General features: G+C 40.5%; 2 protein-coding genes across 4 annotated transcripts; both read right to left on the minus strand.

The window, feature by feature from the left end:
* Nucleotides 1–1,133: 1,133 nt before the first annotated feature.
* On the minus strand, nucleotides 1,134–7,175 carry LOC146650026 (uncharacterized). 3 transcript variants are annotated; one of them, XM_085386711.1, is made up of 7 exons: nucleotides 6,979–7,175; nucleotides 6,100–6,299; nucleotides 5,810–5,902; nucleotides 5,620–5,709; nucleotides 5,373–5,483; nucleotides 3,798–3,921; nucleotides 1,134–3,640 (listed from the first exon to the last, which is right to left on the minus strand). In XM_085386711.1, the coding sequence occupies exons 1-7, from the start codon at nucleotides 7,001–7,003 to the stop codon at nucleotides 1,950–1,952; spliced, it is 2,334 nt and encodes a 777-aa protein (XP_085242837.1). In that variant the 5' UTR covers nucleotides 7,004–7,175; the 3' UTR covers nucleotides 1,134–1,949. The 3 variants fall into 3 exon arrangements, with proteins under 3 accessions (XP_085242837.1, XP_085242836.1, XP_085242838.1); XM_085386710.1 differs by having other exon boundaries at nucleotides 5,620–5,712; XM_085386712.1 differs by having other exon boundaries at nucleotides 5,620–5,712; nucleotides 6,883–7,175.
* A 1,694-nt stretch (nucleotides 7,176–8,869) lies between these two features.
* Nucleotides 8,870–14,650, minus strand: LOC146650027 (uncharacterized). The gene is made up of 7 exons (XM_085386648.1): nucleotides 14,541–14,650; nucleotides 13,439–13,546; nucleotides 13,225–13,281; nucleotides 12,978–13,136; nucleotides 12,406–12,565; nucleotides 11,957–12,057; nucleotides 8,870–11,687 (listed from the first exon to the last, which is right to left on the minus strand). Exons 1-7 carry the CDS (start codon nucleotides 14,550–14,552, stop codon nucleotides 11,523–11,525), a joined length of 762 nt encoding a protein of 253 aa, XP_085242774.1. The 5' UTR covers nucleotides 14,553–14,650; the 3' UTR covers nucleotides 8,870–11,522.
* Between the last annotated feature and the right edge of the window lie 335 nt (nucleotides 14,651–14,985).

Below are 14,985 nucleotides of genomic sequence, written 5' to 3' on the forward strand. Positions count from 1 at the left end.
GAATCGCGCATGAGCGAAGCCGCTGCTCCCGCACTGACTGTAATGCAGTCAGTTCTTCTTTTACTATTATGTTGTTTTGTGGACCACAAGGTTTATAACTACTTATAAACACACACACACACACAAGGTAACGCCACCAGAGTGCCTATTTCGGGTCACTTTTGCCGGTCCAAGCCCGGAAAAGGAGCAGGGTTGGAATTGTTACATTAAAAAAAAACAATAATTGCTAAAATAAATTTAATTTGTAGTTCTAAATAAATTATAAATGCACTTAAGACGTTTTTTTTTACTGACTTTATGTCTCTTCCACGATATTATTTCTCTCTCCAACAGGGTAGGTTACAATACATTAGCATGACCAATTATATTAGCATGACCAATTATGCTAATTAGATGACGATGACGTCATTTAGCGACTTCTAGCGACTTTTAGGACAGCCAATAGTGATTTCCCTTACTGAGGAATTGGCAACACTGGACGGCACTGCGACAGGGCGTTTCCATGAAGTTAAAAAAGAGCAAGCGGCATCATTTTTCGGTTGGAAGTGGCACACTTAAAATCCGACGGTTTCTTTAGTTATGGTTCCGGCGATATATATAAATAAATAAAATAGGAGGACCTGTAAGCGGTTTTACCGTGCTGTCGTACAAATGGTTACAAGAAAGCGAGCTAGCTGTTCCTGGACCACTGTCTTTAATAGGAGGCTTACTATACAGTCACATAAAACTAGGTTTAAAGCATTTTAACATGAATGGGAAACAGTTGCAGCAATTTATTGAAACATATGCAAACATACTTGGTAATATAATAATAAAAAAAAAGCAAAAAAAGACTTCAGACACAGTCTGAACTATATATAGTATATTACACTAAGAATATAAAACAATACTGAAACTAAAAAATATACACTTAGTATAGTAGTTCAACACTACTAGTAAGAACTATAATAAATCTTCTGCCTGTATATTCAGATACACTAATAGAGGCATTTTTCTTTATTATAGTTATTTTGGTTTTTTTAAAGCATGTTGTTTACATACTAAAGCTATCTAAATTCAGGACATTCAGAAGACAGTACAGTGGGCATATTGTTGTCGTGAATTAAAATTTAACAAAATACACCAGTGAGAGATGTTTGCCACAAATATTTATTTTACTGAAAAACATCACAAAAAATACTGAGAGTAAGTATATTTCTTTGGGGGTTACATAAACAAAAATGGAATTCACAGAACAACCTCATCACATATTTGCATAAGGTTAAATGGTTGTGCACAGATGAAATAAAGGTCGTCTGTTTCTTGATATTACGTGAACACACACACACAAAACAACTATCAGTTTTAAATCACAAATACATGAATTATATCACTAAAACTATTTGAAAGGCTTACAGTTCATGTTTCATTAAAAAAAAAAAAGCATGTGGTGGAAGTAGTTTTAATTACTAAAATTTCCACAAGAATAGGACAAGTTAAAATGTTTCGTGGCAACACTACAGCATTTTATTACACAGCAGTTTATCTACAGTCACATGCGCTGAAATACTTTTGTTTATATGATACTCATCTCTTAAGTGTTTGCTATATTTAGATAGCCTCTTCAATAGCATGATGCTGGGAAAACATTTTTATCAATGAACATGACTTTTTTTTCTACATAAAATGATTAACAACATTTTAATTCACAATCAGAAATGCTCTTGGCTACCTTAATTTCCAGATAATGTGACATTTTGGCTAACTTCATCACCTAAAGTTAATTTGTCACATTGCCTTATTTTAAGAACATAAACAGTGGATTCTTCATTAAGATGCTCCAGCTAGTCAGGCACTGATTATAGCACGCTATAACTCTGGTCTGTAGAGTCAATGATTCCTAACATCACTTTAATGACTCAGTGCCTCAACATTAAAACACTTTTATTGAAATGTCAGCGTTTCTTCAGTTAATAATCATCGCTGACCTCCTCTTCCTCATCAAACTTCCTCTTGAGGGAGAGCTTCTTTTGCTTACCCCTGTGCCTCCGCTTACCGGAGAAATCAGGGTTGGCTTCTCTTGTGTGCAGCTGTTCGTGTTTCTTCAGAAGTCCGGGGACAGAGAATCCCTTCCCGCATGTGTCGCACGTCCAGGGCTTCTTGCACGTATGTGTCCTTTTGTGGACGTTCAGGTGGGATGCCAGCTTGTAAGTCTTCCCGCACACATCGCAGCTGAAGGGCCGCTCATTGGTGTGCAGCCTGATGTGGACCTTTAGATTGCCAACCTGAGTGAAGGTCTTTTCACATATAGTGCACCGGTAGGGTCTTTCTCTGGTGTGGATCCTCAGGTGAACCCTCAGGCAGTACTTGCTGGAGAATTTCTTTTGGCAGACAGGACATGGGATCTTTGCTTTGGGGACATGGTCCTGCTGGTGTCTCTTCAGGTCAGACAAATAGACAAAGGTCTTTCCACACTGGGAACAGAGATACTGGCGGTCGCCAATGTGGTAGCCCATGTGTCTCTTCAGCAGGCTGGGGACGAGGAATCTCTTCCCGCAGCGCTCACACATGTGAGGGCGATCTCTGGTGTGCCAGCGCTCGTGGTTCGACAGCTTGAAAGCCGTAGGAAAAACTTTATTGCAGTGCTTGCAAGGAAACGTCATCTGGCTTGTGTGGCACTCCATGTGTCTTTTGAAGTAGGTGGACTGCGTGAAACCCTTGTTGCAGATGTTACAAAAAAATGGCTTTTGCCCACTGTGGGCGAGAATGTGCTTCGTCAGGCTCTGGAGTTTTGTGAAACACTTCCCGCACTGCCCACAAGCGTAAGGACGAGATGCGTTGTGGGTCTTGAGGTGGTTGTTTAGGAAAGCCTGTGTTCGGAAACTTTTGTTGCATGCTGAGCAGTGGAAAGGCTTCTCTCCTGTATGAATTCGTTCGTGGTCCATCAGCTTGGACTGATAGGGGAAGCTCTTATCACACACACTGCAAGTAAACCTGTCGCCCAGAGGCCTAAATTGCTTTTTTCTTCTTATGCTTGGCCTTGCGTCATCTCCAGCACTCAGCCTGGGTGGAGGAAGAGGTGGTAGGGCAGGGAGTGACAGAGAGTTGGAGGCTATCTGTGACACCCACTGATGCAAAGTGACACGCTGAGTCTGGGGCTTCTGGCCATCTTTTGTTCCCGCACCATCTGCATTTGGTAAAGTGGGAGCAGTTTTGCACGGCACCGTAACTACCCTGAAAGGGATTGATTTCAAAGGCAGTGGCTGTGGTGCTGGTTTCTCTGCTTCTGATGGTGGCGGTTGGGGTGCATTATTCTCTTTGCTCTGCGGAGTTGGAGCAGGCTGTTCTTGTGCAGAACTCTCTTTCTGCACCAAATTCTCCTTTTGAGCTGCTGTTGTGACACTCCTTTCCTTTGATGCAGAGCTATAAAGTGTTTTAAAATCATACCGCCCCCTGCGCGGAGGACTGTAAATGTTGACTGCTGGGCTGTCAGGGTCATCTGAAATTACAGCCACGTCTTCGGTGTCACTGACAGAAGTTTGGTTTGTTTCTTTAGCTGTGACCTCTACTGTTTTTGGAGATTCTGGTGGTGGATCAACAGGTTTGGGCCGGAAGGCAAGTGAAGAGAGGACACAGTCGCCCACTGAAGACGAGATAGTGGCTGCACAAAAAGAAGTGCACATTTTTTAAATTGAACTGAACGAGTTATAATACCAACAAGCTTAGACACCCATATATCTGTTGTTATATTTTGATAAAAAAAGGAATAAAAATTAAAAAAACAAAAACTTTCAATCTTTACACAGCCTAAAGTATACCTTTAACACCAAGGAGTCCTTTGGCCTGCTGGTGTAGAAGGAGTGTCTTCAGATCCACTGGATCAGGGATAAAGCCTCCACATGCCTCCAGAACACTGGGCTCCGTTGAAATCATGGCACCAAGCTGAAGTTCAGGCATTAAAATTAATTAATGCTTCTTTCAGTTGCTTCCTTATAAGAAAAGACTCGGCACAGTGGATGGATGCACATTAGGGCTAGGCTATATCATACCGTTCACGATAATATCGGTGTAATTTTGGGCAACGATAGGAAAATGATCGCGATAGAATATGGGTAAAACACGCATGCACCCTAGGTTTGCATACGCAAATGGCGGCGACGTAGAATGTGAAAAGCGAAAGCGGATCGTTAAATGAAACGGATGAACCAGAATTGGTTTGTAAAAATGCTGCAACTTCAATGGTGTAGAACTGGTTTGGCTTTCGTCCGTCAGATACACAACAAAGCACTATTTTTGGTAGCGCATGCTAGCGGGCCGTCGTTATTTCCGTGTTTTTTGGAAAATACGACACACTTAAAATACATCCTTTGATTTTTTCTTAAAATCGACAGTGCCCCTTATAATCCCATGTGCCTTATGTATGAATTCTGGTTGTGTTTACTGACCTTGAAACGATTTTATGTCGTACATGGCGCTCGAAAATCTGTCAAATGTTTTAGTACGACTTTGCTAAGCTACGAACCCGCACCGCTTGATGGATTGTCGGAGCGTAGGCAGGCGCCTCGCGGAGTGATACGTACTGTGCTTCAACACAATATTACCGTATTTTGTGTTTATCACCTCTTTTTAAGTTTTGTGGATGTTATACATGGTTATGCTGAGGATATGTCGGCCAATTTCCACTGGAAATGCCTTTTGGTTAAACTGTCAGCGAGGAATTTGCACTGTTACATTTTTATATAACTTTAATGCACATAAAAAACAGCTGCTTGTTTAAGTGAAAATACATTGATGGGGTTTTTTCCACTAATAAAGTTGTGGAGTTGTAAAGTATTTTGTCTAGTGTCAATTATATCGTTATCGCAAATTTTCAAATGTATATCGTGATAAATATTTTTGGTCATATCGCCCTGCTCTAATGCACATATTTGATTTGGCACAGATTTTTACACCGGATGCCCTTTTTGACACAGCCCTTCCAGGGATTTGAGTCTACATTTGTCTACATTTTCACATTAGACAAATAAAAACCTTTAAATAGAGACTTTAAAATTTCTGTTATCAGTGTCAAACAGACAGACAATTAATTTTCTAACTCTGACCTACATTTATGATAAAAAATAATTAGGTGCTCCATTATCCATGGCGTAGAGACGTACAGCAGACACCCTAGCGTGTCTGGACACTTTAATGAGTGTTAAGATGAATAAGAATTATATTCTGCTTTAGTTGTGGCCAATTACGGAACCGGATAAACACTCTGAAAGTCTGCAACAGCATGTTTTGCAACTGAATTTAGATCCTGAGAAAAGACATGTCGGATCTCTAAAAAGTAGCCCACCCTGCTGTGAGAGCCCTGGGATAAATGTCATAAATGTATCACAAAGGCATACCTGGGACAAATTGGGCATAGGAAGAAGTTGCTCCAGCTTGCACACTAAGCCTGCAATCAGAGTCTGCAGTGCTGTGTCAAACTTTGTGCCATACTGAACAGGGAACACTTCCTATTGAGGGAAAAAAAAAAAGTTTAACCATGTTGTAAACAGTAAATGGCATATCTCTAAACACTATACTGACAACAAAAGAGGAAATACAAGGGTTACAACCAGTGCCTGTATAATACCACATTAGCATGTTTACCCTGAAGAAGCGCTTCCTCTCAGTAGGGTTTTTAAGCAGATTCTGGACCAGTACCATGAAATTTGTTTGCGATTTCTCCACTTCTGCATCCTTCTGCAGCAGAGGAAACACTTAAACTCAGATTTAATCCACGCATTTAAAAAAAATTGCAAATGAAACTTTCAAGCAGAATAGTTTTTTGCACACCTACCCCTGATAATGTGGAGACCTTTAATTTATTTATAAGAGTCTGTATCGCCTTAGAATCCGGTGGACCGTCTTTACGAAGCAAATCCAAAATGATCTGCAGCACAAGAGCACATTAGTCACCATACAGATTGTATTAACTGCCCCCCGCCACCACCACCAATTGTAGTGTAAAGGAGGCTTGTAAAAAATAAATAAATAAAAAATCACTAATCTAGACTCATACAATTTATGGATTACTCTCAGCTTCATAATCATCAACTAGCATTTGATGCAGACACACAAACAGCTCACCCTTGCTCTCAGCCCCAAGATCAGCTGGGCAGTCTGTTTGAAACTCATGAGGTCAGGAACAGTCTGTACCACCATGGTCACAAACTCCTCCACTTTCCCATACTGCTTAACGTTTTTCTGCCGTACGACCTGCCAGATGTACGAATACGTCAGCTGCAGAGGAGATGCCATAAGGCGAAGGGAGGCCAAGGGAAGGGCACCTGAAAACGAGTTTGAAAACATTACGTTGCACAATGTGGCTCTTACTGTGCTGTTATGAGGCCAATATTTTAAAAAAAAAAAAAGTCATCTCCGGCATCCACACCCACAAACTTAGCACAAATCCGCCCTGTGTCAGTGATAGCAAATTGGCGAGTTTTGGTCATAGAAAAACTTCAGACGTTGTGCCATTTGTGGGGTTGTGCCATTGCTGCCTGTAGGGGGCGCTGTAGCGCAAGCGGGAGGCTTTTGAAGGCTGCAGAGAAGCCGCAGAGGGTCTGAAAAAGTGCACGCCTGCGTGTGCGTGTGCAATAGTGTAGAGAATGAGCGCCAATTTTCTGCAGAGCTGGATTCAAACTTCAAGTAGATGTTGGGCTCATCTTACCGTTATTCGTGGGAGTTAGCGTAAACGATAATATACAAAGACAAACGAGTGCATCCGGAGGATGGATGTTTTAATTTAAAAGCTTTAGCCTCCTGAGCTAGTTAGCCATGTAACTACTTGTCAAACAGCGCTCAAAAATATCCTGAGAGATGTAACTGCATTCAGGGTGGCTATAGGTTTAGAGGAAAGTGTCTGCTTACTGCAACAGATGGATGGCGTTGCATCTTCTTTTCTCACCGCCTGTCTCGGTGGCGGATAGCGACAGATAGCTTACAAGCGTTAGCTTAGCAACTTACTTGTAGTATGATAGCGTTTTTCCATACTGTGCTCAGGATGCGTCACCACTTCAAGAGACGGTCAACCGACAGCACCAGACAGACTGTAACAGTTTAAATCGAAATGTAACGTTTTTAAAGTAATAAACCGTCTTTAGCTTGAGCGTCAAGCCAGGAAGAATAATGGCGACCGCTTAGCAGCGGCTTTCCAAAACAAAAGTCCGGGTACATCCGGCGGATGTTCCTAAACAATATAAAAGCACCAAAATCTTCATTGTTCAGGAGGAGGAAGAAAAACTATGAAAAGTTTCTTTAAATTATTACAATAGTGAGTCAATTGACAAGGAGGCGAGCTTCATATAATGAATCCAGTGCAGTGTAAACCAGCATTAGGAACAGGCTGTGTATAAATATTCAGTTGGAAATCTTTTTGTTTTTGACTGGGACAAAAGAGAAACAAAACAACCCCCCCCAAAAAAAACAAAAAACAACTAGCTGCTCATATACACTCACTTGCCCCTTTAGTAGGTGCACCTGTTCAACTGCCTGTTAACCCAAATATCTAATCAGGCAATATAAACCAAGCATTATATTGAGAGTCAACAAAGCAACGTAATATAAGTAACTTTTGCATGGTTTTTGCTACCAGACAGGTTGTTCTGAGTACAGAAACTGCTGATCTGTTGGGATTTCCCCACAAACATCTCTAAGGTTTATAGAAAATGGTGCAGAAAATGAGAGAAAATAACCAGTCAGCAGCAATCTTTGCTTTTGCACAATTTGAACCTTGAAGCAGATGGGCAACAGCAGCAGACCACACCAGGTACCAATCCTGTCAGCTAAGGACAGGAAACAGGCTATAGTTCACACAGGTTCACCAAAATTGGCCCAAGATTGGCCAGTGATGAGTACAAAATGCCTGGGTAATGTCACAAATGCCTGGGTAATGTCACTGATGACTGTCATGTTGATGACAGTCATCAGTGACATTAATTAATTTTCATTAATTTTCAACATTTTAGATTTTAAATATTCTAAGCAAGTCTCTACCAATTCTTGCAAAATTATCACACCCTCCGGCAGTGAAGTTTGAGCTGCTTCCATCTGGCTGCAGACACAAATTACCACGGTGCAGGACTAACAAGTTTTCCTTTGTCGTTGCTGCCATTAATGTTTTAAGTGACAAACTGTGGAGTCCTGTTGTTGTTTTTCTTGTTTGTGTCTGATATTTTTCATTGCGCGCTTGTTTGCCGCTAGTGTACCACAAAATGCCCTTTGGGGATAATAAAGTTGACCATTTTTGGTACTCTGATGATATAGGGTCAGAGTTTGGCATAAACAACATAAATCCATCCAGCCTTTTATTAACAGTTCAGGCTGGTGGTGGCGGTGTAGTGCAGTCAACAAATCTGCAGTAACTGTGTGATGCTGTTATGTTAATATGAAGCAAAATCTGAAAGGAATGTGTCCAGCACCTGATGAATTATTGCCATGATGAATTAAAGCAGTTCTGAAGGCAAAAGGGGGTTGAATCCAACACTATCAAGGCGTACCCAAGGAAGTGGTGATTTAGCATATACACTATTTGCCCTATAAATTAAAAGGCTGAATAGAATATTTACCTAAAGCTTTTCAATATAACCTGATTTCTGCTGGCCATGGTCTGCAAGTAAGAAAATTAAATGGTCAATTAAAACTTAATTATTCTATATTATTAGGTGTGTCTTAAAGACATGTAAACGTCAAGTAATTCATCTTGTGTACACCGAATCTTACAAGATCTTAGGTGCTTTGTCGAAAAATGTAATCATTTATAGTCTAACAACATTTAGCCCAAATGCACTGTTTTGTTGAACATAACTTCATGAATTAGTTTTATTGCAACAGTCACAGAGACATTTTATGGGTGGTAGTGTTGTTTGTGAAGAAAAACAGAATGTGGAAAAATTCTCCAAATAAACCTCTGTCCCTTTGGAATAACACCATTCTCTCTGAATACAATACTTTGTTCAGAGGTCATGCATGTCGAAATATTCCCCGAAGAAGAAAAAAGAAAAGAAAAGAATGGAGGCCTTTTATCAAGCCCAGTGTTAAATAAACTTCACATGCCTGAACATGAAGTCTACCATTTCAATTACAAAGATTTCAGGAAGGCAACAAACTTGGTTCACTTTGATGACAAATCAGAATATATGCACAATACCGGCAGAACATCTGCTTAGTAGCCATTTATATGGATTAGCAAAAATAAAGTTCCTTAAAAAAAAAAAAATTCTATTGCAATGAAAACTACAGTAAAAGGCGACAGTATCGTATACACTTTATGCTAATTACAGATGTTACATCCAGCTTTTCCCCACTTTTGCCTCCTCAAAAAAAAAAAAAAAAAAAAAAAAAAAAAGGGGGGGGGGGGGGGGGTGAATGACACGAGGGAGATGAAACAACATTTTCTGATTATTTCACTGCGGTCACCCTATAGACAACAAACACAGCCACACCTTTACAGCAAGGTGCAGCATTGCCAGTTGGCCACTCTGCTTTAACTATGTGCCTCTGGAGGAACAGATGTACAGACATTCACAACACAGACAGAGAGCAGAGGAGTGAGATGGAGGCGTGTAATGTTGTCACCACGTTTCCCCACCCTCAAAGCCAGAAAACTTTTATTGGCTGGGAGTTAAACACCCACTGCTGGAGGGCTGAAGCCCAGAAACCTCCTGAGCACAGCAAAATGTGGAGAAAATAAGAAACTACAAGCAGAGGAGAGTGGAAAGGCTCTCTGCAAATAATTACACTGTAACAGATTTATAGTAGGTCCAATGTGGTGACTGACATCTTGTAAAATTTGCTTTCGTCTGGGTATAAAAGATACTGAACAATCAACAATGTTGCATGTGAATTATCAATATGAGGGGAAAAAAAACAGTTAAAATGCTCCTCCCAAACTGCAGCCATGTCAGTCAGATGAACTGTATAGGTGAAAAACCTCGGGAAAAACAGAGGAAATCCAAGACAAACAGTTTTCAAATATGGGGACAGTATCTAAATATAGTAATTTGTAAATGTGATCAGACCCCTGCAGTGCAAAATGATGGATTTCTGAATTTGGTGAGAGTTACAACGCGCTTTCCTTTCTGCGTTCACAGTATTTTGTCTAGCTCCTGTACATTCACGATATAATTGGGCGTGTTCATCATTTGCATCACTAAAACAGCTGGAAACATTTTTTGTAAGTGAAACACGTAACCAAATAACTTAAATACTTCACACACAAATAACATGTTTTCACAAAATACAAATATGAAACCTTTACAAACAGTTCACTATAAAGACAACACTGTTTACACAAAGTCTACGACAGAAAGACATTTTACCAAAGATATATCCATATTTCATGGGTGTGTTTTGGAAGTTAATCATTCAAATACAGTCAACTGTTATTGAATACTAACCGGGCTCTGTAGGGTGCTTAGCCTGCGGTCTAGAAGGATTCTTAGCCTGTTGATTCATAGGGATCTGTGCACATCAGTCGTGTTTGTAACTGGCATTTCCTCCAGCCTACGGCCAGTTCTTTTGTGACGAGAACAAGCCCTCCTTATGCTTCTCACTGAGCTCATCCGTCCATCCATCTATCAGTCCCTATCTCCCTCACTTTCCCTCGTCCTGTCTGCACTGTCTCTCGCTCCGTCTGTGACACATGCACTACAAGAGCGCTCACACTCGGGGAGTCATGTTCTCATGACTGAACATGATTGACCCAGTGAATAAGGCATTAAAACCTCTAACACACTCACTGCGGCTGGGCAGCAGCTATAGATCACTGGGCAACGGCTTTGAAAATACAATGACTGGATTCAAAGTGCCTCTGGCGATGGCTATCTGCCATCTGGTCAGATCTTTGATACACAAAGTGGGACACTTGTTGAACTGCTCAGTGTGTTGTTTGTGAGTAGCAGGTTTGCAATTTGCGACAGATCGCAGATCATAATAATGTCAACAACAAGTACAGGACAGGCTGCGTGAGATAAAACGCAGCAACAGCATTTTAGTTGTTTCCTTTCAAGATAGCATTAATGTGACTGTACGTCTTTTTCTGCTTGTAGAAATCAGGTTGTTGCGAAGCAGTGAAAGGGCGGTCTTGGCAACCGCCCAGACAGAGTCATCAAGTGGATGACGTGTGATGATTACATGATTTTAAGCTCCAGCGATACTTTTTTTTTTGATTGCAGCTTCAAAGTGAAGCACAAACCCCTTAAAGATATTAGTCCAGAGTGTGAGGAAAAACAAACTGAATCTGGTTGTCACAAAATAGGCCAGCGGAACCCAAGGCAGGAAAATCTGTGCTTTGCCAGCCATTTTGAAAGATAATCAGCTACCAAAGAAGTGCCGATGGGGAATTTTGTAGTACACCTGCCTCCACAACAGCTTGGGTTTGCTCTTGCAGAGTAGCTGTGGACCCTGCGCTCAGATGAGTGAAAGCAGAGGAGACCACTCATTTATCCAGCTGACTGGAGAGTGAGTTGGTATGCTGCTGTCCAAGTTTTTCCTTCTTTATTAAACGTCCTTCATCCACTTTCATGTTCAGCAATCGCTTCCCGCTCTGGCTGAGCGTCAGCAGCGTGGGTGAGTGTTTGAAGTGGGATGGAGATAGACACAGTTGGGATCGTGTCAGAAGGTTCCATTTGGCTATTTTCAGTGTTGCATACTGGTAAACGCTTTCCAGACTTGACCTAAAAAAAAAACAAAAAAACAAGGAAAACAAGAAAAGCACCAAGCCTGTGTTGGTCATACAGTTTCATATGACAGAAAGTAAATCTGAAAAGTGGGTTTTATTACGTTAACAGAGTCTCAGATTACTAATGAATTTTTGATGAGCTGTTAACCTTACAACTTCCTTCCTGGAAGTGCTCAATATAATGAGGGCACATTAACAGCCAGGCTTTTTTAGCCTAACCCACAAAGACCAGCAGACGGAAGCCTCAAGTCTAAATTCACTTACCAACCACACTATGAGAGCAACACAAGTGATGAAGGGGATGAGAACCAAAAGCAGGGGAGATCTTCTCGACCAAGCATCCCCACGATTCCCTTCATGAACCCCTGCAAGGAGGACGTTATTGACAATGTAACCAATCACACTTACACCTTAGAAATATGATAGAGGGCAGACCAATCCCCTTATTGAATGTGTGACAGAATACTCTGATGGAAATCAATCTTAGTTACAGCTAGGGACTGGTCATTTCAATACCTTTTGTTTTTGAGAGGTCATCAAATTACTTTTCTTTTTTTTTGTAAAGAAACGCTTCTGCCTTAAGGCTGCATATCTGATTACTGTACACAGCTGGATTCCTAATCCTAAACGAATGCCTCCCCCTCCAATAATCTACTTTATTTTGGAAGCTTTCACAAAAAAATCTGAACTTTAAATGCAAGTGAGGACTGTACCTGGTGTTTGTTCAGTACTAAGGCATGGTGGTGGCTCACAGGAGAAGTCAGTTGGTCCTTGAGCAGCAGTGTGTAAAAAGTCTCTGATGTAGTCAAAGTAAGGACCAGTCAGTAAGCCATGTTCCTGATAGTGACACTGGAAGCTCTGCATCGCCATTTCCTGTGGGAAATCAGACAACAAGCCAACCTTAAATACCTCAGTTATTCAATTAAATGTTCCTTAAAACAAGTCCCTCACTGTCTAGGTTATTACATTAATTTGGCATAAAATTAAGCTGCAGGGCTTATTTGCAAAACTAGCATAGTGTTAGTGTGTTTCCACATGCCCTGTAGGCCTGAACATTTCTAAGCGTTACCTGATGGAGATATACATACGAGTGCAGGCACCCAACGGTCTGCACAATATCACAGGTAACTTTGATTTTACAACATGTCGTGCTACACGCACACCAACACACTGCCAAAAGGGCTTTCTACCTGATCACTGATACTTTAAATTTTACAAAGGCACAAATTCAAGTACTGTTTGCAGAGAAGATGAGCAGCATAGACCACAGTGTCTCATTACCCACCAGCCTCTCGTGGTCTAAGGTGAAGCGTAAACTCTTGAGCATTGCAATGAAGAGGAGTACGTTGTCTTTGTTGGTGGAGATGGTGCCAAACGTGCTGGCCAGCTTCCGAAGACTTTGCTCCAGTGGATAGATATTTAACACCACCCAGCAGGTGCCAGCCTGAAGACGGAGAAACAGAACTATGAGCAGCTTTGATTCAATTCAAACCAATTTTATATTTGATTCTCTCACGTTGCATTATACATACCACTTCTTTGGGAATGTAACTAACAGGAATCTCATAATCATAGGGGATATTCTGCTTCTACAGAGGAATTAATGACAGGGAAGGATTTTTGTTTTTACTACAAATGATCAGGAATGGAAGCTCTTACAGAGATAATTTAACATGAAGCACAAAACAGAAGTTCATGTGTCAACGCACTATAAATATGATATGTATCAGTCTTGTAGTAACTCACCAATACTGGCAGCTTGTTCACATCATCAGTTATTGGTGACCCAAATTTTCCAGAGCAAAGATTCAAACTTGTTACCAGACTCAGGAGGAGACAAGGTGCTTTCAAGATCTGAGGGGGAAATGTATACCTTACATTACATAAGGTACAGCAATCGACATCTGCTGCGGTGTTGTTACTGAGCATTGATTTACCACATCCCTGAAATGAAAGTTGACCAGTTCAACCTCAGTGTTTTGTTTGAGGGTAGTGTGGTTGTATTACAGGATAATCAATTCCCCCCCCTTACTTAAAGGTGAGGATTCCAATGTCTTTGCCAGGCATAAAAGCCAATAAATAAAAGGCTGGGCAACATTTTAAGACTAGAAATGGAGCTAAATCTGTGGATCCAATTATTTTTAAATTTGATCTATAAACTATTTTAATGATCTGCTTTACCTAGTATAACCTTTTTCTCATTTTTGTCAATATTACAGTAAATTTACGATACATATATTTTAGACTGTCAGTGAAGTAAAGTGACACTCCCAGTTTAAAACTCACTGCTTCAAACGATAAACAATGAATTAATAAATGAATGTGCAAACTCGTTAGTGTCACATTTAATGCAAAATGCATTTTATCCTTTTATTAAAAAAAAAAAAAAAATCAATTTTTTTTACTCCTCTTAGCGTGTCACGTTACTGCCTCTTGAAGAGTGCTGCAGCAGCAGTACGTGCAGCATTTACTGTAGATCTCTTAATAACATTCAACTGCTTTTAAATGCAGCTCAAAAAGGAAGCATGCTTCATAACATGAACTTTTTGATGTAGTCCTGTAATGTTATATGATTGTAATATTCCCTTTATCAGTTTAGCACTTATCTAATAAAACAGTCAGCTTGAAGAAAACCACAAGGCTACATTTCTTTATAAAAAGCACAGTGGCATTTCATAACAAGTAAGCAGCTGACAAAAAAACAAAGAATGCAGGAAATGTTAATATAAAATAATATTCCTGTTATTTAATGAGCAAAGTTAAGAAAAATCAATGCCAGTATGGAAGCGTATACAGTTACACATATTACATATGTTAAAAACATTAAAAAATTAAAGGACATACTTACTTTCTTCCTCATATGGAGAAAGAATCCCAAGTTTCTCAAATGCAGTGCATGAAATTCAGTTTTTTCAGTCCAAAGACAGAGCTCATCTCTGTGTGTCTGTGGGTGTAATGTCCAAGCGTGTAGTGAAACTTGAGGATGGGCCGGCAGTCTGCTTTCACTTCAGACAAACTGGCGGACTTCTGACGTGTTGGAGTGGCCGCCTACAGGCTGAGTCATTATGTCGCACACTGACGCTGTCTGAGACTTTTCCATAAACTCCCACATATCAATTTGTTCGTCAGGATAAAGTGGATGCTTGTTCTCTCGAGAGAATATTTCGCTTAGAATATGTCAAGGTTATTCCTCAAGCTGTTGTTTGGAAAGTGAAAATCAGATGAGGTAGTTCAGACGTTCAGCCGTGCTCTTTGATGCAGTACTTTTTGCTGTAACCTATTACTGTTTACAT

This window comes from Rhamphochromis longiceps, linkage group LG17 (assembly GCF_057381845.1).
Source record: "Rhamphochromis longiceps isolate RC_006_pf linkage group LG17, R_longiceps_female_GT1.1, whole genome shotgun sequence".
NCBI classification, from domain to species: Eukaryota; Metazoa; Chordata; class Actinopteri; order Cichliformes; family Cichlidae; genus Rhamphochromis; species Rhamphochromis longiceps.